The sequence below is a fragment of the Pan paniscus genome, chromosome 13 (genome assembly GCF_029289425.2).
Source record: "Pan paniscus chromosome 13, NHGRI_mPanPan1-v2.0_pri, whole genome shotgun sequence".
NCBI lineage: Eukaryota > Metazoa > Chordata > Mammalia > Primates > Hominidae > Pan > Pan paniscus.
Window position 1 is genome coordinate 76999456 of NC_073262.2, and position 24928 is coordinate 77024383.

General features: G+C 43.5%; 2 protein-coding genes across 2 annotated transcripts in view; one reads left to right on the top strand and one right to left on the bottom strand.

The window, feature by feature from the left end:
- On the top strand, window positions 1-3499 carry SP9 (Sp9 transcription factor). The gene is made up of 2 exons (XM_034954527.2): window positions 1-177; window positions 1171-3499. The coding sequence occupies exons 1-2, from the start codon at window positions 157-159 to the stop codon at window positions 2599-2601; spliced, it is 1452 nt and encodes a 483-aa protein (XP_034810418.2). The 5' UTR covers window positions 1-156; the 3' UTR covers window positions 2602-3499.
- Window positions 3500-13222: 9723 nt separating this feature from the next.
- CIR1 (corepressor interacting with RBPJ, CIR1) overlaps window positions 13223-24928 on the bottom strand; it is a 47609-nt gene continuing 35903 nt past the window's right edge. The window contains exons 8-10 of the mRNA XM_034954528.4: window positions 16693-16799; window positions 15735-15820; window positions 13223-14245 (exon numbers count right to left, since the gene is read on the bottom strand). Of these exons, the coding sequence (XP_034810419.1) occupies window positions 13570-14245; window positions 15735-15820; window positions 16693-16799 (869 nt within the window). The 3' untranslated portion in view covers window positions 13223-13569. The remainder of the gene's footprint in view (window positions 14246-15734; window positions 15821-16692; window positions 16800-24928) is intronic.

Sequence of the window (24928 nt, forward strand, 5' to 3'; positions counted from 1 at the left end):
CTCCTCGCACTTAGGCTGAGTTTAGCCGGCGGGAGCCTGGAGTCCGCTCGGCACGAGCGCGGGGACGCGGGAGCCGCGCGGGACCCAAGCAGTTTTTCCGAGCAGCCGCCAGGCTCAGCCCCGCTCCCAGCCTCGCTGCGCAGCCAGAGACCTGCTATGGCCACGTCTATACTCGGGGTAAGTCGCAAGCGCGGCAACGCATTTGCTTGTTTTAACCGGAGTAATTTTTCGTTATGGCTTCTGGGGTCTGCGGCTCCGGAGAAACTGTTGCTGCTAGACTGCAGCTTCAGCTTCTGTTAGCACTTTCCACATTTCTGGGACTGATTTTTCCCCAAGTTTTTGGAACCCAGCAAGATGCCTTTGCAAGAAAAGGCCTTCTTAATCAAGTCCTTTTTCATTTGGTTTCAAAAAAAAGCTAGAGGTTTCTTTTTTTCCCCTCGTGATTTATACCCCATCCCCCGCCTTGCTTTGGGGATTTTGTTGCAATTATGCGACAGTGGTGTTTCCAGAAAACAGTCTTAATCGTTTTGCAGTCCATCTAGTCACGCTAATAAACATTTACATTTCCGCGGCTCCCCAATTCGCCCATGACTTTGAAATCTGTCTCTGGCCGCTTATCCTCGGATTATTGTTTTCATAATCGCTGTTTTTGTGTGTATGTAAACTTTAAAACCAAACGTTTTCTATTAAAAAAGAAAACTCAAGTCGTAGCCACCCTGGGAGTGCTGCAAGTTTCGCCCGTCCCTGGCTGCTGTTTCGGCCGCCTCCGCCCTCACCCGGTGTTTGTTGTCTCTGGTCTCTGTGTTTACCTTCGCGCTTCACCCCGAAGGGCGACTTGGGGTCTTCTGGGAGAGGAGCCGGTTTACGGCGACAACCCAAGTCCGGTTGTAGGCAGGGTTGCAGCGGGGAACACGGAGGCATCTTTGATTTATAGCCTCAGCGAAGTGCAACTTTCCGGCGCCTGGACCTTCGCCCCGGTGATCGCCCCTGCTCCGCGCCCGGTGCGGCGACTCCTCCGCGGGCGCGTGGGGAGGAGGCGCGAGGCGGGGAGCCAGGACCCCCCGGGAGCAGCCGCAGGGGACGAGGCTGCTCACGGGTGCACTTTGTTTCTTCCCCCACTTCCTCTTGCCCTCCTCCTTCTTGCTCCCTCCCCCATCCCACCCACTCTAGGAAGAGCCGCGCTTCGGAACGACCCCGTTGGCCATGCTGGCGGCGACCTGCAACAAGATCGGCAACACGAGCCCGCTGACGACGCTGCCAGAGTCGAGCGCCTTCGCCAAAGGCGGCTTTCACCCCTGGAAGCGCTCCTCGTCCAGCTGCAACCTCGGCTCCAGCCTCTCGGGCTTCGCGGTGGCCACCGGGGGCCGTGGCTCGGGCGGCCTGGCGGGCGGCTCGGGCGCCGCCAACAGCGCCTTCTGCCTGGCCTCCACGTCGCCCACGTCGTCCGCCTTCAGCAGCGACTACGGCGGCCTCTTCTCCAACTCGGCGGCTGCCGCGGCGGCAGCGGCCGGGGTGTCCCCGCAGGAGGCGGGTGGCCAGTCGGCCTTCATTTCCAAGGTGCACACGACGGCAGCCGACGGCCTGTACCCGCGCGTGGGCATGGCGCACCCGTACGAGTCCTGGTACAAGTCGGGCTTCCATTCGACGCTGGCGGCCGGCGAGGTGACCAACGGCGCGGCGTCGTCGTGGTGGGACGTGCACAGCAGCCCGGGCTCGTGGCTGGAAGTGCAGAACCCCACTGGGGGGCTCCAGAGCTCGCTGCACTCGGGCGCCCCCCAGGCCTCGCTGCACTCGCAGCTGGGCACCTACAACCCCGACTTCAGCTCGCTCACGCACTCGGCCTTCAGCTCCACGGGCCTCGGCTCCTCCGCCGCCGCCGCCTCCCACCTGCTCTCCACCAGCCAGCACCTGCTGGCCCAGGACGGCTTCAAGCCGGTGTTGCCCTCCTATTCGGACTCCAGCGCCGCCGTGGCAGCCGCCGCCGCCAGCGCCATGATATCGGGCGCCGCGGCTGCCGCCGCCGGGGGGAGCTCGGCACGCTCTGCCCGCCGCTACTCGGGCCGCGCCACCTGCGACTGCCCCAACTGCCAGGAGGCGGAGCGGCTGGGCCCGGCCGGGGCGAGCCTGCGGCGCAAGGGCCTGCACAGCTGCCACATTCCGGGCTGCGGCAAGGTGTACGGGAAGACGTCGCACCTGAAGGCGCACCTGCGCTGGCACACGGGCGAGCGGCCCTTCGTGTGCAACTGGCTCTTCTGCGGCAAGCGCTTCACGCGCTCGGACGAGCTGCAGCGGCATCTGCGGACTCACACGGGCGAGAAGCGCTTCGCCTGTCCGGTGTGCAACAAGCGCTTCATGCGCAGCGACCACCTGAGCAAACACATTAAGACGCACAACGGGGGCGGCGGGGGCAAAAAGGGCAGCGACAGTGACACGGACGCCAGCAACCTGGAGACGCCCCGTTCCGAATCCCCCGACCTCATCCTGCATGACTCCGGCGTCAGTGCCGCCCGGGCGGCGGCAGCGGCGGCGGCGGCAGCGGCGGCGGCGGCGGCGGCCTCCGCGGGAGGCAAGGAAGCAGCGTCTGGCCCCAACGACTCTTAGAGGCCGGGCGAGAGGCGCGAGCACACAAGCGAGTAGAGACACCGAGAACGAACGAGAGGTTCGGAGGGCGAGCGAGCGGGGGGCGGGAGGGCAGGGGCTTCAGTGACGCCCCCAGGGCCCGGGCTGGGCGCGAGGTGGAGCCGCTCAGGGCTCCCGGGCTGCGGTTCGCCCGCTGTGCGAGGAGCTCCCCTCTGCCTTCCGCGCCCGGATAACAATCGAACGCGTGGTCCGGAAACAAAAGCGAACCATCCTCCGACACAAACACTTTAAAAACTGTACTCCCAGACGTACACATACACCGGAGACCTACAACCACAAGCACGCACACTCGCGCGCGCACACACATACCACTCGCCCAAACTTCTCGAGCGAAGAGCAATACATAGAAAGGCTCCCTCTTTGCCCACTCTCCACCTCCCTCCAACACCCGTCTCTTTCCTTTTCTCAAAAACAAGCCACCACCCAGCAAAGGACTGTCAGAACATTTGAAAACAAACGGGACCGATAAAAACACCCTTTGTTTGGATTATATTATATATAAAATGCTCCAAGTCCTGCCTGATATCTACTTACAATGAGACTTTTTTCCTAAAAAAGGAAGCATCAAAAGGCTTAAGGTGAGAAATTAAACTGGAAGTCTAGCGACAGTTTCTCTGTATTTCATAACATCTGTATAAATAGGGTTCAAAAGATTGTGTTCTCTTTTATTTTCTTGTAAATGTTCATTCGAATAGAGTTTTTTTGGGTGAATCCCTGAAATTCAGGGAGTTTTTTTTAATTTTCTGATGCACTTTGTGAAAGTCAGTATATATGTAAAAGATATTTAAAATGTTGAGTTATTTCACTCACAAACACGTAAGTTAAGGTCATCTAAAGAAATTAAATGCGTTTATCTGTATCAAGAAAATCTTGACATCATATTTTCATTTTGGTATTATTAAAGGACTCTGAACAATACATTTCCTTTTTTAAAAATCCTGTTTCCCCCTCAATAACCTTTTCGTGGGTCGATTTTTTTTTCGGTTGGGAAAAAATTCCCTTAATGTTAGTTGTAGGTAATGTAAAGTTTATGTGGGTTATAAAAGCCATACTACATATACGTTTTTGAGAAGTCAAAATTATTTATTTGTATATCAACAACATAAATTAAATTGGGTTGTAAGGACGTGTAGTTGTATTACTTAATGTGAAGGCTCTCAAAAGGTGACATTTTAAAACTCTGGAGCGCCTAAAAAATGCAAAGGTCCTTGGCAGCTTTAATTGGGGAGGTGCCTAAACCTCTGGGAGGGGTCAGAGAAAACTCTGGTGGGTTTGTTTGTTTTTAAAAAGTGATTTAAAAACAATCTGTGAAAGGAAAACGCTTTTAAAAAAAGAAGTCTTTTAGCTCCCAAGGCCCTGTATGTTGGAAGGCAACTCAAGGGAATAAATCGCTAGAGTCAATACCCCGGAAAAGACATTTCATGCCTAAATGAAAATCTTGTTAAATGTTATTAATTTTGACTTAGAGCACACAGCAGCCCCCTGTGCCTTGTATTCCCTTATTAGGGATTCATGTCTTATCAAATATCTAATTAATCTCCTAGACATCATTTGTTCTGGCCAACTTTATCTCAGCTGGTCCGCGGGGAAAACTCCAAATATTCTCTGTGACAAAGCTCCCTTGAAGATCTTTTTAATTGTCTAAATTAACTGCACCAAATTTGCATGTCAAACGGTAAAGGGCAACCTGAGATAAAATGTAAACGTTTTAAAAAGCCCCCAAACTAAGCACTTGATTTGATAACTAGGCTTTTTAATGTTATGGAAGACAACTGCTCCTTTCCTTTTCAAAGACGGCTGATCTATGCAAATAGTGAATTGGAAATGCCTAGGTCCCCGCGCCGTCAAATGGCCCTCGCAGGTTATTTGAATATCAGTGGCGCTGCTTCTGAAAAGGTTCAAGGATGCTCTCTGACTTCTTTGTGATTACTCAGTGCGGCGTCTTATTCTGAAGAAAAAAACTCAGGAATAATTAAAGGCTGGGATCAGGCCTGGGAACACATTTGGGACAGGAATCTCATTTAGACAGTCTCTTTCAAAATAAGGCACAGTTAAATTGACCAGAAGGCAATTATTGAAATGAAAATTATTTTCACTCTCTTTGTCTTCTGACCACCAACTTAACAGCCCCAGTTTAAAAGAGGGAGAAAAGAGGGAGAGACAAAAAGAAAATTGGTAAATGAGATAATTTCGCAATTCGAAAAAAATGTTAATTTAGAAAATAAAGTACATATTTACAGAATAAAAATATTTCTAAAAGACTTCCCACACAAGAGGAAATACAAGCGAAGCCAGCACCAACATTTTTTTTTCCATTTTTGATTACTGTCCGCCTTGGGAATTTGAGCGAAGATTTTGATTTTTAGGAAAGAAAAAATAAATTCTTGTTATTAACAATCAGCAAAATGTTTTCTCGGAAACTGTTCTGAAACACCAAGTCGCAAAGTAGCGATAAAACAGAACGAAGGTCCCCAGCAGGGAGTTTGCAGCGTGACATTCAATGGCTTCTTCCTTCTCCTTCTTGAGCTCCCCGCGGCCAGGCTGCCCCGCTCTTCTTCCTCGAGTTTTTCTTCACTTTGGCCATTTTCTCTCCCCGATCAAGCTGTTCATAACCGGGAGCCCCCCACTCCCTAAGCGCCTCTGGTCGGGGGATGGTCTTCCGGAGAGCCGGCTGGCAGGGACGCGTTTTCCAGAGGGGCTTCGGGCCGGGGCACTGGAGGCCCAGAGGGTGCCTGGCGCGTTTGGGGGCTGCAGGCTGGCGGCGCGGAGTAGAGGGTGTGGTGGGTCTCCCCAGGAACGCGGGCGCCCGGGCGTCGGGCCCAGGCAGCTTTGTTTCTCGTTGATAATAAAGGCAGATCAAAGGGCCCGGTCGTGCAGGTCCCGCTGGCCGCGCGGCTCCCTCCGCAGGCCAGTGATCAAGGCCGTGTGCGCTGCCTCTGCCCCGCGGGTCAGCGGACGTCCATCACCCAGGCTCCCGGGAGCGGCGGGCGGCGGCCCCGGACCGAGCGTCCAGCCGGGAGACAGCAGTCCGCGGAACCTGAGCCCAGAGGCAGCGGGGCCCCGGGGCCCCGGCCGAAGCCAACAGGCGAAAACAGGGCCTAGGCCCCCTGCCCGGCCTCCCCCAAGCCCTAGGCGCCCCTGGGGGCGCGGGGAACCTTGACCTGAGCGGGTGGCGACCGGCCGGCCAGTGATGACCAAATTGGAGACAGCGCGCGTGGGAGGCGAGAGCCCGCCAGTTACAACACGAGTTCGGTCCCCAATTGCGGTGGGGCCGCGCCTCCCCAGGGCCACCTCGGGGCCCGGGAGGCCTGTGACTTTCCGACTCAGGGGCCAAAAGGAGCTGGAGGCGGTGGTCAGGGGCCCAAGCTCAGAGGCGGGTAGCGGCCTGGAGGTCGGTGGGGGCGGGGAACCCGGCCTGGGGGCCCAGAGTCTCGCCCAGGCCCGGGTAAGGGCAGTGCGATTTCGAGTCCCCCGGTTTCCCTGGCATTTCCTGTCCCATAGCTTCCAGCGCAACAGAGGAACGAAAAGCAAGTTTTCCTCGGCCCTGCGCCCACCCAGCCACGATCCGCACCATCCTCCAGCGTTTCCTTTTCTGACACCAGTTTTCTGCCCTTGGAATGAATTGGATTCTACCTGATGAGGAAAAAGAAAAAGAAAAGAAAGAGATTTTCTTTCCTCGAGGAGGGAAACAACATTATTTTGACTAGATTAGATTGTGCACCTGAATGGTGCGTCTGGACTTTCCGTCAAATCGTTACAAGTCGTGTAAAATTGAATTTCTTTTTATTCGGATGGAAACTTTATTTATTTTAACTCTAATCTTATTTGCATCTATTATCTGTATTCACTAAGGCTCTCTTCCACTACAAAAATGCAGATGAAGTAAATCTCACATAAATCCCGCCCATTTGTGTAATTGGTATACTAAGTGTTTATTTTAAGTGAGAATAATTTAGCTACAAATTTTCTTAAGGAATAACATTCTTAACACATTAAAAAAACTGAAAACTCTGATTTGCTTTTATGTTTGACAGTAGCTCTTGATTCCCATAAGAGGAGCTTAGCTAGTGCGGCTCGCTGGCGCCACCTAGAGCTCCGAGGCGGGAAGGCCGCCGCCTGCCCGGCTCGCAACTGTCAGCGCGTGGAGACCGGCTTTTGCCGCGAGCAGCAGCAACCAAGAGGATCCTGCGAAGAAACGCGACAGTTTGCGTTCCAGCGGGGAACGAGCCCTGCTATTGGGGGTGGGGAGCACTACTTGGCAGTGGCTTTTGGGCAAAAGGGTCGTTTCTGGAACGTGCTAACTGAAAATCCAAACAAAACAAAATAACGACCGGTTGGCCCTGGTCTTAGAATTGTCCATTTAACATCCTTTTCAAGGCAACTTCAGGGTCTTCCAACTTAAGAGTTGAGAGGGCTGAAGCGTTGTCGGCGGCGACGTGGACCCCAGGATGTGGGGATCCAGCTGTGGACGCAGACCCCTCTGACTCTGCATCCGTGGCTCCCGGCCCGCAAGGCCCGCGTGGACTACCCGGGGCCCGGCTGGAACCAGGCCGATTCAAACAGGCCACCAAACCATCCCACCCCCCTACCCCCTCGTGGACAATCAGGGAGGCAAGGGACCCGCCGCTTTCGCAGCCCCAACCCGAGGCGGGCCGGAGCAGCCTTCTGCATCGCCTTCGTCCTCCGGCGGACACCCCAGCCCGAGTGGGGCGCGGGGTGCGGCTGGGCAGGCAGGAGCCGGGCCGGTCGCGCAGGGCCCCCGAGGGCGGCGAGAAGCCCCCAAATTCCCCGCTCGAGGCCTCCCCAAAGGGTGCGCACACCCTCCTGGAGCAAACCGACCCCTTTTGTCCTCTCCTTTTCCCTTTGAAACCCAAATCTGAAATCGGGTAACAGTTGGGGGCGTTGGCCGATTTTCTCTCCTCTCAGTGTATCGTCCTCCCCCTGCCGCCCCTTTCCCTCCTCTTCCAGTCCACTATCTCCCCGACCCCAGCCCGTCTTCATACTGCGTGGAGTGACTTCCTCCTTCTCCATTTTTGTGCCCCCCACCCCCCAGCGCGTATTTATTGTATTTTAATTTAAAAAGCGACACCTTCAAACCCTGCGCCCGAGGCGGCGGAGGCGCCGTCACCCGCAGCCGCGAGAGCCCGGCCAAGGCGCCTGGGTGCCGGGCTCCCTGAACTCGCGCCGGGGAGAAGCAGTGCGTTTCCGGGGACTCGCAGCCACCTTTGCGGCGGGTAACTCGGCTGGGTTTGTATTTGCTGTTTTAATACAAACCCCGCCGCACTGCCTATTTCAAAGATGTGCTAATTACTACTTGGATAGCAGGGCGCAAAGTCCTTGTCCATTTCCCAGTACAAAGTAGGTTGCTAGAAAATTTGAAATTGCCTTTCAGCCTAAAGCTGCCTTACCTGAATGTCATAATTACAGTAATTATGTACATCCAAATTACATGCTAATTAAATTAGAATCAAATCGTTCTAAATCGAAATCAAATGAGGTAGTGAAGAATTAATCAATGACAACATAAATAGAGAGCTTCCTTCAGAGATATTTATTGTAACGATACAAGGAGGAATTTGATCTGAAAAAGTCACCTGTTTGTTTACTTTCAAATTAGTAATCAGTTATTATCCCTTCTCCATAATTTTAACCGTTCAGTGTTATTTACCCCCCACCCTTCCCAGACGCTGGAGTGTATAGAAATATGTATGAGGTAAATACATACAGACATGCCTCCCCCATATATTGTTGATGTAAATATAGACTGTGTGTTTGCATCTCCAGTTAAGGAAAGGGTTTCAGAATGTCCGTGGGGACACGTCCCTCCAGGACCGGCTGTCGAGGACCCGGAAAACCACAGCCCCTAAGAGTTCCAGATTTTCCAAGACCCTTATACTCTCTTCCTGTAGAATTTCATACTGGGGGTTTTGCATTGTTTTGCAGGCATGTAACCATTTCTGGGTGATTCATTTATTTATAAAGGAAATGCAAAGTGACAGGGTGTCTGCCCCAGTCCGCATTCTGCTTGCAGATTGCTGACGAAAGTTGATATCTTCATGTTTGTCCCAGGAGCTTCATAAAGCGCCCTCTTCACCTGTGGAGCCCGAGCGACCAGAAAAATTCGCTCGCTTTCCTAACTGCTGAAGGCGAGTCCGGCCCGCGCGGGGGACTGCGCCCGAGGCCCGGCAAGCTTAGGCGGGGACTGGCAGGGCCCTCGGCGGGCGGGCCCCCAGCGGAAAGGCCTGAGAATTGCTTCGGGGGGGTGGCTTGGGCCAACGGGGACGAGGGAGCCGCGCAGAGGGCAGGCCCCGACCCTTCCCCGCCGCACCTTGTGGGTCGGGTGTTGGGCGGCCTCCTGGCGCGGGAGGCGCATCTGCTAGGAAGGGTGTGCGCTCCCTCATTCTCGGCCTCCCCATTTCGGTTTGGGGTGTTTTCGCAAGGTTGCCAGACCGCGCACCCAGAAGGAAACCACCAGAGCACGCAGGGGGGCGTCGCCTCAGGATGGGAAGGGGCGACCCCAGCCAGGATTCATCCTGTCACCCTACTCCACCCCCATTCCGGCTTCCTTTAGGTTTAGGGCGACGTCCTCCTGGGAAGCCCTGCTCTGTCAACCCAGGAGCCCTCGGACCTCCACTTCTGTCTACCCCCTCGCGAAGCCCTTCAAGCCCAAGGGACTGGAGAAAGGCGGCTCCGGGGCAGCTCGGGCCGGAGGGTGCGTTTCTTTTCATTCCAGGCAGCTCTCCGCGTTCGTCCCGCACATCTTCGTCATTACTGCTACATTCTGGGCATTCTGGGGGTGATAAGTGTGGCGTGAAGGGAGGAGAAAGGGGAAGGTGCTGTGGAGTTACCTCTTCCTTTCCCATTAGCAGGAACCGGGTTTTAGGAGCCTCGATCAGGTAGGAGAGTTTTCAGAGGCCCCCGCTTTCCCAAACCTTAGTTTCCCCGGTCTGACTTGTTCCTCACAACTTTTTAAAGGTCTTTCTCCTTTTTGATCAGAGAATGCTCCCAAGGCCTGCAGGTATTGCATGCTTTTATCTCTTTTCAAGAAATGATAACTATAGCAGAGCTTTTCTTTTTCAGAAAACCTAAATAAGATTTTTAAATATCCTTCAGCTGCTGAAGCTAAAAATGCTACTTTCTTCCTGGTCTTACGTCCGGAGTGTGGAGCTGCGGCCCTCCGGAGCTACCTCCACCAGCATCTTGGCCCAGTGGTCATTAGGTAAGGAGAAGAGTGAAATGGCTCAGGTGGATTTTGAACTCTGAGCTTCAATGCCAAAGCATACGAAATGTTCAGTGATTAAAACTGGGAAACGCCTGCTCCCAGCAGCGTGGAATGATTTGATTCACTATCAGCAAGCAGTCTCATGGAAGAACAGCAAGAAAGGTCTCTTCAAGCCTTTCAGATGAAAAGCTTTCTTAAGATTACAGCCCTATGGTTCAAAACAAGATCTCCGCTTCACAATGCAAGGTAAGCAGACCTGCCACTATGCTGCAGAAACCTCTGCCCATTTTGGCCTTTATTAAAATAAATTATGACTAATTTACCACAGAGACGTTCAGATAAACAAGTTCTAACCTAGCAACTTGGTATTTCCTGATTATTTATAAATCGACAGCACCTCCTACAGGAATTAATTTGTTAGTGTTATGTTAAATGTTAGGTTAGGGGAAAAGTCCCTGCGAAGGCAGAGGGAGAAATGCCTCCAAAATGTGTCCTATGCCTTGTGCAGTTCCAGGCTCATGGATAAATAAGAAACTTGTAAGTGTGCCAAGATTTCTTTAAAGGAACTTCTCTATTAAGGGTAAGAATGACAAATTTCACCAGGCTGGTTTTCTAAAAAATATCCCCGTTGAGGACTTTTGTTTGGGTTCTTAAGTCATAGATTTATTAAACGTGGAGGATTCTTCTTGGGCTTTAGGTACGTAGAGGAATCTCTACACGTACTAGACATCCCTTTTATTATGAGGTTCATCTTATGAGGTTCGTCTCCTTGGTTTCTACCTTATATTTCAAAACAAAAGTAGAATTACATGTCCAATATTTTTATTTTGAAAAATTATTTTCCATCATTAGGGTATGTGGAACACATTAACTGAGCCTCTTTAAAGCTATTTGTTATCATGGTATGATTTTGTGTGAAAATGCCTCTCTTCCGTTTTTAAGTTTACAGTTAGAATGGTAGTTCGTTAGGGCTTTTGAGCACCCTTGGGTGACCAAGGCTGAAAGCCAAACAAAATCAACATCTTCCATAACTACATGGAAATTTTTTCTCAGAATTAGATGGTTAAAAATATTGGAGATTTTGGCAGTACTTTATAGTTTCTCAATCCTAACAATAAGGATAATTAAATCAGAGACTAAAAAAAATCTCATGGCCACTTTATAAAAAGTGGACCACATTGGCCAGGTATGGTGGTTCACGCCTATAATCCCAGCACTTTGGGAGGTTGAGGCAGGCAGATTGCTTGAATTCAGGAGTTCAAGACCAGCCTGAGCAACATAGCAAGATCTCATCTGCATTAAAAAAGTGGACCACGGTTTGTGAGTCAAATGAAAAAAGTGTAAGAAATAACGTTTTTAATTCATTTTTAATTTTAGGATGCATTTCAGCATTTCTCTTCATGAACACTGTATTGCTTCAGAAACCCTTTAAGGTAGTAAGTATTGCATAGGTTTTGACATTATAAAAATTATAAAGTCTAAAAAGGCATAAGGTAGAAAATAATCACTGCAACACTGATGAACTCAAGTTGTAAATTAGCAGTGTTTACCAATTTCAAATGCATGCTTTTTTTTAAGTGAATAAGGGATCTTTGAGGTGCGCTGTAAGTTATTTAACAATACTGTGGAAGGAATTCAAGTTCCTCCCCGCCCCCCCCCCCCCCCGCCACCCTGCGTCTTAAAAATCTAAATAATCAAGGGTTGTTTACCTCTTCACTTAGTTTTTCTTAGAGGACATTTGTTTTGTGTGTGTGCACAGACAAGGCAAAACATACATATCAGATGATGTGGAGTGGTTTTACTTCTTTCAAATGTTACTCCTACAGAATTTATGAAATTGTGACTGCCAACTATCAAAACCATCTAATCAGTATTTGTTTTGTATTAAGTAGCAGATGGTTTAAAAATATAGAACACTGATAAAAAAACTTGTGTCCAAGATGTGAAGTTATGTTTTTTGGAACTGCATGTTACTTGTGATTTGTACCAGTTCTTTCTGTAGTTTTCCTTTACCATATCCTTTGAAACACAAGTGAAAATTTGCAGCTAAATTTAAATACGCCTTATATACCTATACTGGTGAAATATCAAAACAGTTTGCATTGTTTCATTTGAAAATCTACCCCCTGCCCCCCGCCACGGACCACTGGTACGATCAACCAGGTATGAAGTAAAATCTTTAATAGTTGTATGCCAGTAATAGAAGGGCCAATTGTGGAAGGCAGAATAATAGTCCCTCATAGATGTACATATCCTAACCCCTGGAACCTGTGAATATGTTACATTACAAAGAAAAGAGGAATTAAAGTTGCAGATAGAATTAACATTGATATTAAAATTGGGAGATTATTGCATGATTCTTCAGGTGGGCCTGATGTAATCACAAGGTCCTTAAAATTGGAAGAGGGATGCAGAATGTCAAAGTGTCAGAATGATTAGATTTGAGAAGGACTTGACTCCTCTCTTAGCTTTGAAAACGGAGGAGGGGGGGCCAGGAGCCAAGAAATGCAGGCAGCATCTAGAAGCTGCAACAGGCAAGCAAACATATTTTCCCCTTGAGCCTCTAGAAGAAACACAATTCTATTGACATCTTGACTTTAGCCCATGTCAAACTTCTGACTTCTAGAACTGTTAATACAGCTGGACTGTTTTTTGTTTTGTTTTGTTTTTGAGATGGAGTCTTGCTCTGTCACCCAGGCTGGAGTGCAGTGGCGTGATCTTGGGTCACTGCAACCTCCGCTCCTGGGTTCAAGCAATTCTCCCACCTCAGCCTCCTGAGTAGCTGGGACTACAGGTGCGCACCACCATGCCTGGCTAATTTTTTTTTTTTTTTTTTTTGAGACGGAGTCTCACTCTGTCGCCCATGCTGGAGTGCAGTGGCGTAATCTTGGCTCACTGCAACCTCCACCTCCCAGGTTCAAGCGTTTCTCCTGCCTCAGCCTCCTGAATAGCTAGAACTACAGTGCATGCCACCATGCCCAGCTAATTTTTTGTATTTTTAGTAGACACGGGGTTTCACCATGTTGGCTAGGCTGGTCTCGAAACTCCTGACCTCAGGTGATCCGCCCGCCTGGGCCTCCCAAAGTGCTGTGATTACAGGCGTAAAGCCACCGTGCCTGGCCCAGTTGGACTGTTTTAAGTTTGAGGTAATTTGTATACCTGCACAGAAAACTAATATTATCCAAATGTAAACAGCTTATTCTATAGAACAAAACACCTAAAGGGGGCTTAAAAGTCTTAAAGATTTATTAATCCTTGTTTAATTTATACTAATGAATTTGAATAATTATTACAATTCACTTCAAGCAAATTCAAATCCTAGAATAACAAATTTGAATTGAAAAAAGTAAATTATACCCATTTAAGGTACTGTCATTCTTTTAATGATGTTTCAGAACAAAGCAAATGTCACAGAGTTATATGCGGTTTTTATCTGGTATGGGGAACAAGAAACAGTTACCAACAGAAAATATTTCCACAGCCCCAAAATAGCTTACTTACAAATATTTGCAAAATTCATTCTTATAGTACTCATGTAGTTTTGTACTTGAATTGACAGTCTAGAGATGAAAAATTAAAATTGAGCTTTTTTATTAGAAAGACAACAGTACATAATTTACCCCTTGCTAAAGGTATTCAATAAAAAAGTGGAGATATTTTTATTCCCAGGTAATTGTCACATACAGTCTTTCTTCTCTACTTCTGCTTCATTCTCTTTGTGTCACTTTAGTATGTGTACCTCCTGGGTGCTCTCTGTACATTTTTTCTCCTCTATACAAGTCTGTGCCATGGCTTCTGCTGTCATTTCTTCTGCTTTGCTCTTCACCAGGATTTCGCTGTGGCCGTTTCCTTGTCTCCCTTTGCTTGTAACTACCAGGACTTCTGCTCCGGCTTCTCCGGCTCCTTTCCTCCCTGCCGTGGCTTCTGCTGCTCCCCTCCTTTCTTTCAGAGCCTCTCTTCTCTGGGCTGTGTTTATGGGTTCTGGACTTTTTGTCAGAATCAGAATGGCTCCATTTGCTGTCCTCCCTAGAACTCTCGTGTTTTAAGAACCTGGGCTTTTCCTTGGCTTTTTCCCGGTTACGGTGACTGCTAGAAAGTTCTTCATGAAGCTTTCTCTTCTTAGACTTGTCCTTCTCTTCAGAATCACTGTTATTATGCCCTGAACACTTGTTTTTCTTTCTTTTCTTCCTTTGTATTTTTTTTTCTTTATTGTTACTCTCACTCTCACTACTGCTTTCTGAAGTCTCAGTAGAGGAAGAGGAGGAGGAGGAGGAAGACGAGGAAGAAGAGGACTTATGTTTTTTGTGTTTACTTCTGCTCTTCTGAAACTTTTTCTTTTTTCTATCTTTTTTCTTTTTTTTCTCCTCCAGTCGATCTAATTTCCTGTAATTGGGAAATAAACAGTAACAGACTGTGTGAAAAACAATTATTTCATCAACTGTAAGTTATGAACAAACAATATATTTTCTTAGAAGTTATTAAAAATAGTATCCATGGCAGAGCGCGGTGGCTCATACCTGTAATCCCAGCACTTTGGGAGGCCACGGTGGGCGGATCACAAGGTCAGGAGTTCGAGACCAGCCTGACCAACATGGTGAAACCCCATCTCTAGTAAAAATACAAAAATTAGCCGGGCATGGTGGCACCTGCCTGTAATCCCAGCTACTCAGGAGGCTGAGGCAGAAGAATCGCTTGAACCTGGGAGGCGGAGGTTGCAGTGAGTCAAAATCATGCCACTGCACTCCAGCATGGGCAAAAGAGTGAGACTCTGTCTTAAAAAAAAAAAAAAAAAAAAAAAGAACTGGTATCCATATATGAACGTATTGTTTACTAAATGACAACTCATTTTCTTCCTTTAAAATTATTCAAAGCGTGAATATATTAAATTAAAAAATTAAATGCATCAAGCCAATTTTCTGACTATACTTCAATAGTAATGACTATTTTTTTGTTAAATTCTTACTGAGTTGAAATTATATAGCACTCTAAAGGGTCATCCTAAAGAAAGCCTGTGAAAGGTGTGTAACATCAGTTGGAACTACTATAAAAGCAAATATATAGCTATAATCAGATGAAAAATTAATTTTATGTACTATTTTATAGTATATAAATATTAATCAACATTATCAAAATTCAAGAGAATATTCTCCAGAAATTCTGAGTAAGAGTACACATTAAACTTCTGAAATATTGGTTTTATAAAATAATATAGTTAATACTTGTTTTCAACAATTGTTTAGTTTTATAAATAGGACAATCCTATTAAAACATTCTGAATTTCTAAAGAGTACTTCACATTCTTGGAGGAGTAACTTGTTTATATGGTATGTTTCAGTTACTCTGAAAATAAGTCTCTAGGTTCCGTCTAGCCATTCTCAAAACTCTACATACTGAAAGCATCATGAGCTCCCTCTATTGGACCCAGCAGACATTTCTTGGATTCTTTTAATTCAGAGGTAGTCTGTTTAACAAAATTCACGTTTACCTTAAATTTAAGCATTCTTTCTGCATTCTCATAAAATTTTACAAAACATTTTAAAAATGGCCAAAAATGTTTCCTAAGAACAAATTGTGTGCGAAGATACATACAAATCTATTTTGAAAAGTAAAAGCTATAAATAAGTCTAATTCTAAATTAAACATTCTGAAAAGTGCAATCGTTTTGTGGTACAATCTGAGTATACAATCTTACACTCATTTCCATGTTACTGAAAAGACAGACAAAATTGTATTAGCTATGGGTGAAGAATAATCAATAAATGTGATGCATGGTATAAGGACCTTCATGAGCTCTTAGGATCAGAGTTGAATACGATACTGAGATGAATACTAAGGAAAAAATAAATCTATTAAATATATACTTTTAAATTACCTGAGAAGTTTCTGTTTTTGTTTGGTTGTTAGTGACTTTAAAAATTCAACTTCTGGATCTTCTTCACCCTCACTTGCAACATACTCCTGAGTCAACAAAGATATCATTAAATTGCTAGATTTCAACACAAGGTAGTTAGTAGATAAAAAAGAAAACATTTATAAATAAGTTTTGTATCAGGGACACACTGTAGATGAATATGATATTTTGGATTGGGAAGTGGGAGAGAATTAAAAAATTTTTTTGTAGTCTCCCTGCCGAAGTGGATCATATAGCACTAAGAGGTTAACATGACTGCTTTGCCAGCATTAGGAAACTTTTCCAGGAAAAGGATGATAGACACACACAGATAAAATGTTTAGAGCATGACTTCCATTCTCTATCTCTTGAATGTTAACACTTGCCAGTTTAAATACTTTATTTTTAATTTAATGAAATATAAAAAAGAAGATTATGAGATTATGAGAATGTCAAAATATCCACAATTTTAGCTTTTATTATAATTTCAACAGCACATTATCAAATATATAATAATATAGCCCTTCAAACTCAATCATTTTATGGATCTATGTATAGTTTAATAAAATAAATAAGTTTAAAATATTTTCTACAATTTTTAGGAGTTTTTACATACTTCTAACCATTGGTTCTATTTAATGTCATATCAGGGGTAAGTTAGCAGGAAGGAAAAACCAACAACCTCATCACCAGTTCAGTTAGATATTTTATCCACATAAACTCAGAGGAGCAGTTTCATTTATTAAAATACAGGTTTATAAACAATTTCTCATTTAGATTAAAATAATAAAGCAAAATCAAAATACATTTTGGGCATTTTCTTTGCTCTATCTTACTTTCCTATGGATATATGCATATTGGAAAACATTAAGTAGCAATTCACAAGCAATCACATTTAGATTTATAGACATTTTCAGCTTACTGATAAAAAGATCATTACCTGTGATGGATCATTTGCGGTCAAGTTTCTCCCCAGTACATTTCGTTTCAGTGCAAACCCACTGTTTCTCATCTCCGCTATTAGCTCCGAGGGGTGCATCGATGGCCCTGTTCACAAAAATCACAGTTTGAATGTATCATTTATATCTCTCTACCTTTTTCGGACTCCACAGTAGGAATGCAGTTGAAGCTTTGTTAAGTAAAATCATAGCTAAATCAACTCAATAATCTTCTGCTGAGCAAATAATCAGATATGATTTTCTAAAACAGCAGTCTGGAGATTCAGAATAGAAAATAATTGCATTTTTCTTTACGTGCAAGGGGAGTCTTCTTATGTAACTTTGTCATATTGAAAAAGATACATTTAGATGTTATCTGGTTGGCAGTTTTTAGTATAAAATCAAAGCAAAATATTATAATAAAAAACTACAATTAAACTTTTAGTAGTTATTCTCTCAGTAAGAGTTCATTTAAAAGATGTATTTTTAAAGGTACATGAGGAATTTATCATCCTTATTTCCAATTCAAAATTCCTCATCCTTACTTGTCAAATAACAATACTGAATACATTGCCAAGTGGTTGCTAATCACACACACACACACACACACCCCCCTATGGGTAACCACCAAGTACTTTAATTAATCTTGCTTTTATTCCCAGATTTCAAAATTTTTAATTACTAGCTTGGGTTGCTAACAAGCAGTTTTAGGCTGGCTATTGGTATGTATGTTTTATATTTTTTTACACTACACTTCCACTTTTGCAAAATCTCAGACTGAAGACTGAGCTTTTTGTTTCCCAAATATGAACTAACAATAAATTTTAAAAATTTTCAGCTGGGAGTGGTGGCTCATGCGTGTAATCCCAGCATTTTGGGAGGCAGAGGCGGGAGGATCACTTGAGCCCAGGAGGCCAACTTGGCCAACATGGCAAAACCATGTCTCTAAATAAATAAATAATTTTTTTTTAAAGGTTTGCCCCCTGCCCTCAAACATAAGGTTTATGTAAGGTAAGAGAGACTCTTATCTCATTTTGTATATTCCTGTTTCATTTTGTTTTCCCTGAAGATAGCAAACTAATGACAACATTTCATGGCAGCTATTTAAAGTTGCCAGCCTAAATCACCTACACTGGCTTAAATGACGTACTCCAGCTGATGTGTCTGTCATTTAGGGAAGAATGAGACAGTTACTGCCAAAAAGGAGTTCATACGGGAGGGTAGGGGGATAGAAAAATATTCAGAAATGAGTTCTTTAGTTTGCTGGTTAAATACTTTGTCTATTTCTTTTTACTGCTTTGTTGGTCTTTTACCACTTATTTGCGCACTCACCTGCATATTATCATGGAAAGCAAAAGGCAATCAGTTCAAATTTGTTTACCTGTCAATAGCAGATGTGGTTAAAAATTTGGTGAGAAAAACTCAGTTATAAGATAATATATTTTACTGGACTTTCCAGGCTTTACCATTCCATTCATATTGCCAAGAACAACTGTAAGTTTGCCCTAGGTACTAGGGAGATGATGGGAAAAAATTGTCTATTATTGGAGTATGGGGGAAGTTATTAATGATGTCATAGTTTTAGGAAAAAAAGCCTTATTTAGTTAAAAACAAACAAAAACACCTGTCTTATATTAATATTTCATTTTAAACCAAGAGGGTTTTTAATTTTTTTCTTCTATACAAAATGTTTAATTCCTATGTATTACTTTAATGGCCCTTTAATTATTCAGTCTGGTTGCTAATATTTATAATACAATCTTAAATAAAATTGAATTTTAAATATTAATACTGGTTGCCTCTAAATGGCATAGAGGTGCGCATACAATTAAGAGCTTTTTGTGTGTGTGTGTGTGTGAGATGGAGTCTTGCTCTGTTGCCCAGGCTGGAGTGCAGTGGCACGATCTCAGCTCACTGCAACCTCCGCTACCTGGGTTAAAGCAATTCTCCTGCCTCAGCCTCTGGAGTAGCTGGGATTACAGGCACCTGCCACCATGCCTGGCTAATTTTTGTATTTGTAGTAGAAACGGGGTTTCACCATGTTGGTCAGGCTGGTCTCAAACTCCTGACCTCGTGATCTGCCAGCCTCAGCCTCCTAAAGTGCTGGGATTACAGCCGTGAGCCACCGCGCCCGGCTCAATTAAGAGCTTTAAATGAATAATAGAATGTTTACTTTGGTGGCTTCTCAAATTTCACATGTAGGAACTTAATTTTATAAAGTAGAAAATGTCTCTTCTGAAGTGTCAAAACTACATTTCCTTGTCAACAATTTTATTAGATATCGAATGAATTCAGACACCAAACTTGTTAATAATTAGAATAAAAACCACTCCAATAAAGGGTCACAAAGCTTGGCCATCATGATGAGAGGTTATACTAATTTCATCAGTTTTCATCACAAGATGGGTAATTTTAATAAGATGTTATAGAAAGCATGCCTTCTTTACAGTACTTCCAACTATGTCAAGAAAATGATGTATTTCCCCAGTGTTACAGAGATTATACAGACTATTAAACAATCATTACTCTTCTAGCATTTATATTTTTCAAAAACCCCAACTGAAAACTCTGTGTAGTATATAAATTTAGCACACTTTCACAATGTATGACTGTAAATACAGTGCTTAGTGAAGTGCTCGACAAATAGTACTAAATAAAGAGTAACAACTATTATTTTTACCAGTAGCTATTCAACTTTCTTATATAAGAAACTGTCTTTTTATAAGATATATATGTACATATATCACTTATATATGTACATATATATTTTATATAATATATTTTATATATTAAATTTTATATATTAAATATATAAAATATATTATATATATATTATATATATAAAAATACATATTTTATATATGTATATATATATTATATATATATATATATTTTTTTTTGGTAGAGACAGGGTTTTGCCATGTTGCCCAGGCTGTTCTTGAATGCCTCAGCTCAAATAATACACCTGCCTAGGTCTCCCAAAGTACTGGGATTACAGTTGTAAGCCACTGCACCCGGCCACTATCCAAATTCCATGACTATCTTATGGTACTTTTCATAATACAAAAAAATGCTCTTAGTAGTAATACTTTTCACAATGCAGTCTTATTCACATATTTTTTTATACTTAAACCTTCTCCTATCAACCAAAGTTCTGGGTTTAAAGTTCTAGGTTTAGGAGATGAAACAAGTCAGGTTTAATCAAGATATATTTAGCAAGTATCTTTCTACTTTCACATTATTATGACAGAGGCTATGTAGAGTTACACTGACAGAAATGACTCCAGATCTTTTGAGAACTCAAAATTTGGTTGATAAAATAGATGATTACAGATATGTTGATAAAATAGATTACACAAATATGTTCAAATGTAAAATAACTACTTTTATGTATGGTGCCTTAATAATTTCAATTATAGCTGGAGTTGGATCTTAAAAATTGTTTGGCTTATTCTTAAATTTGTCATGGTAGAATAATACTAGAGAATTCAGAAAGAAGGCATTTGTTCTAAAATGCAGATTTGTGAGGGCCCCTTTCTAGATCATCTCAGCCAAGCCTTCACAGCATGAAAACCAATGTTCCCACTTAGAAAAGCAGGTCCACTGAAGAAACTGCTTTCAACATTCATTTATTTTACAAACTTTTCTTTGCTGTGATATGGATAAGTATCAAAATACCAATTGTGTACAGTTCCATGTTCTGATTAGACCCAGGCTCTACTAGAAAAATACCATGAAATCGAGTCTCAGGAAAGAAAAAATTCCTAGAAGGTAAATTATGCTATACAAAATTATGTGTGTAAAGCGCTTAATCTACTCACTAAGAGTATTCATTTTTACAGAACAAAAACAATGAAAGGTAAAAAAAGAATGTCCTGTTGTAAAATAGGTATTTTATCAAAGAATAATATATAAACTCAAAAGTTCTGGCTATGAGGAAATGGCATACAACTGACTCCACAATTATAGTATGGCAGTCCCAGGGGAATGCCACAAATGGCATAGGAGGGAGACTAAAGCTGAAGTCAAAGACACTTGTGTTTCACTGCAAACACTAGGTCCATCTGCTCCATTCCAAGTTCATCATTCTTTTCTTTAGCCAGGATGGTCTCGATCTCCTGACCTCGTGATCCGCCCACCTCGGCCTCCCAAAGTGCTGGGATTACAGGTGTGAGCCACCGCACCTGGCCCATCATTCTTTTCAAACAATGCATTATCACCTACAATTTTATGGTATTAAGTAGGAGAAAAGGGGGCAGTGAGTTGTAGGTTAGGTAAGGCTGAATTAGAAATGCCTTTCCTGGCCAGGCGCAGTGGCTCATGCCTGTAGTCCCGGCACTTTGGGAGGCAGAGGCGGGTGGATCGCCTGAGTCCAGGAGTTCAAGACCAGCTTGGGCAACATGGTGAGACCCTGTCTCTACAAAAAATACAAAAATTAGCTGGCCGTGGTGGCGCACATGCCTATACTCCCAGCTACTAGAGAGGGTGAGGTGGGAGGATCACTTGAACACAGGAGGTTGAGGGTGCAGTGAGCCTGTGATCTCACCACTGCACTCCAGCCTCAGCAACAGAGTGAGATCCTGTCAAAAGAAAGACAGAGGCCGGGCGCGGTGGCTCACGCCTGTAATCCCAGCACTTTGGGAGGCCGAGGCGGGCGGATCACGAGGTCAGGAGATTGAGACCATCCTGGCTAACACGGTGAAACCCCGTCTCTACTAAAAATACAAAAAATTAGCCAGGCGTGGTAGCGGGCGCCTGTAGTCCCGGCTACTCGGGAGGCTGAGGCAGGAGAATGGCGTGTACCCGGGAGGCGGAGCTTGCAGTGAGCCGAGATCGCGCCACTGCACTCCAGCCTGGGCGACAGAGCGAGACTCCGTCTCAAAAAAAAAAAAGAAAGAAAAAAAGACAGATGGGAAGGAAGAAAGAAAGAAAGAAGAAAGGAAGGAAGGAAAGGAAGAAAGAAAGAAAGGAGAAAGGAAAGAAAGGAAAGAAAGAAAGAGGGAGGGAGGGAGGGAGGAAGGAAGAAGGGGAAGGGGAAGGAAAGAGGACAGACTGACTGACTGGCCTGTCTCTCCTTCTCCCAAATTTAACATATTATGTACTTAATTTATAGGATGCCACTGTTGGCTGAAACTAAATTGCTACCCTAAAGTGAATATAGTTTTTCTTCCTATTACAGTGATGATCTATTTTTTTTCCCTTCTCATTGTGTGTGTGTTTTAATTTAACTTTATACTACGGAAAATTGCAAACCTACATCACATAGCTTCAACAATTAACAATATTTTGTCATTCTTGTCTTAGCTATTACTTCCAAATTTATTTTTTTCATAGAATATTTTAAATAAAATCTCAACCTCAATACCTTTATTATGCTTCTCAACATTGATAATTTTAAAATGTCATCGAATAGTCAACATTCAGATTTCTCAAACTGTCTCAAAAGTATCTTTTTACAGTTGGTTTGCTCAGATTAGGATACAAACAAGGTCCACATATTGTATTTGATTTATAGATCTCTTTTAATCTAAAACATTTACCTATCTTCCCCTCCCTATTGTTATTCATTTGTTAAAGAAATTGGGTAATTTGTCCTGTAGATTTCCCACATTCTGGACAGTGATGCCATTTAACATGTTTCTCTAGCTCTTATATTTCCTATAAATTGGTAGTTAAGTCTAGAGGCTTATTATTAAATTATTTTGATATTTTATACCACATACTTTGGGGGAATATATGGCAAGTTTTGTAAAGTTTGGATTTAGGAAAATGACACCTGAAAATACACTTCTGGTTAATTAAAACATGTTTCTAGCTAAAGAAAAAGGAGGCCAAGACTACTTGTATGTTCTTGTAATCACTTTCCCATGTATTTATTGCAGTCGAACTAACAGTAATATAACCATAAAAGTTGTTTTAAAATAAACCCCAACATTATCACAAATGAAAGAAAGTACAATCTTCTGTCCCTTTTTCTTTCCTAAAGTTAAATTGGCTATATCTAGCGAATAAGCCAGTCCCTGTCACTAAATGCAAAAAGGACAGTTAGACACTAGTTAGAGTATGTGATCAGGAGGGAGATATGTGTCTAACGGGACTTATCAAGAATTATCTTACACTTATATTTGATTACTAATATTACCGTAACCTTTCTGCTTTTAAGAAAGCTTAAAGTTATCTTTTAAAAAGACTAAAAAAAGGGGCTCAGTAGGAACATGCAGCATAACACCCAGGAAAAAAAGTGAACAAAGCTATTAATAAAGTGTGTGGGTGATTTTTATTTATATAGATGAGAATGTTTTATGTATGATTTTCTAAAGGTTATGCAAGAACCAACTGTACTGAATTGTAATAAAACTGCTCCATACTGGGAATTTTCCTGACACACTGCCAGTTCATCTTAGTGGAGGCTGGAAACATAGGGTTTCTTATTGCCCTCATCCCAAGTTCATACTGAAGACAGCTAATTGATGTCTATTGAAACACACAATATAAAGGAAAAATTCAACATTTCGTTTTAGTCTATGTGTCTGGAAAGTACACAAAGGCAAAGAAATATGAAACTGTCCTTATTGTATGCTAGTAAAAAAAATCACTGTTTATTAGAAACTTTGCCTTACAGAATGAAGATATTTTATTTTTATTTATTTTTATTTTTTTGAGAGGGAATCTTGCTCTATCGCCCAGGCTGAAGTGCAATGACACCATCTCAGCTCACTGCAACTTCCACCTCCTGGGTTCAAGCGATTCTCCTGCCTCAGCCTCCCAGCAGCTGTGATTACAGGCGCTGGCCACAAAACCCGGCTAATTTTTGTATTTTAGTAGAGATGGGGTTTCATCATGTTGGTCAGGCCGGTCTCGAACTCCTGACCTCAAATGATCCACCAGCCTTGGCCTCCCAAAGTGCTGGGATTACAGGCGTGAGCCACCGTGCCCGGCCTAGAATGAATATAAAGATATATGACTTATATGTAATTACTTATATTTTCAACTTAATTTATATGCAAATATTTTAGTGATGATATATCTGGCAATAATAGTTAATTCATAGCCCTACAAGACTACAAAAAATCATTTGTGCTGTGATGAACCTGAAGTATTAGAAGTTAGCATTATTATTACTATTATTTTTTGAGACAGAGTCTCAGCCTGTTGCCCAGACTGGAGTGCAGTGGCACCATCTCAGCTCACTGCAACCTCTGTCTCCCAGGTTCAAGCAATCCTCTTGCCTCAGTCTCCCAAGGAGCTGGGATTACAGGCGCACGCCACCATGCCCAGCTAATTTCTGTATTTTTAGTAGAGATGAGGTTCACCATATTGGCCAGGCTGGTCTCGAACTCCTGATTTCAGCCTCTCAAAGTGCTGGGATTACAGGCGTGGGCCACTGTGCCCAGCCCAGAAGTTAGCATTATGTTTTAAATGAGTTATGGGAATATGAATGCTCTTGAAAAGTTAGGCATCCATGAGCCTCAAAAACTTGTTGAATCAAAGAAATGAGATACAAAAGAGTACCTACTGTATGATTTCACTTATAAGAAGCTCAAGAACAGATAAAATTCATATATTGGATTAGGAATTAGAAAAATGGTTGTGGGAGGAGAAGGCAGCCTGGAAAAGGACAGAAGGGCATTTTCTAGGGTGATGGCAATGCTCTGTATCTTGTCAGGGATGTTGGTTACCTGGGTGTATACATTTGTCAAATTCAAACTCTACATTTTAGACCAGTGCATTTTACTTAAAAAAAAAGAGATTTTAAATCCATAAACAGTGATTACTGAGTGACTATGGTACTGTAGCCACTCATTATATCTATATATTATATATCTCTCTATGAGAAGACCTCTGCATAGGGAATTCAAACTTACATATCCCAAGTATATAACTTAGAAAATGGTTTAAAAAATTAGTGTGTAATACCAGTTAGAATGGCAATCATTAAAAAGTCAGGAAACAACAGGTGCTGGAGAGGATGTGGAGAAATAGGAACGCTTTTACACTGTTGGTGGGAGTGTAAACTAGTTCAACCACTGTGGAAGACAGTGTGGCGATTCCTCGAGGATGTAGAACTAGAAATACCATTTGACCCCGCGATTCCATTACTGGGTATATACCCAAAGGATTATAAATCATGCTGCTATAAAGACACATGCACACTTATGTTTACTGCAGCACTATTCACAATAGCAAAGACTTGGAACCAAAGCAAATGTCCATCAATGACAGATTGGATTAAGAAAA

Bases quoted from the DNA above. Each gene is read 5' to 3' on its own strand.
- SP9 (XM_034954527.2), top strand. From the start codon at position 157: ATGGCCACGTCTATACTCGGG. The intron at 178-1,170 runs GTAAGTCGCAAG...CACCCACTCTAG, and splicing joins TGGCCACGTCTATACTCGGG to GAAGAGCCGCGCTTCGGAAC.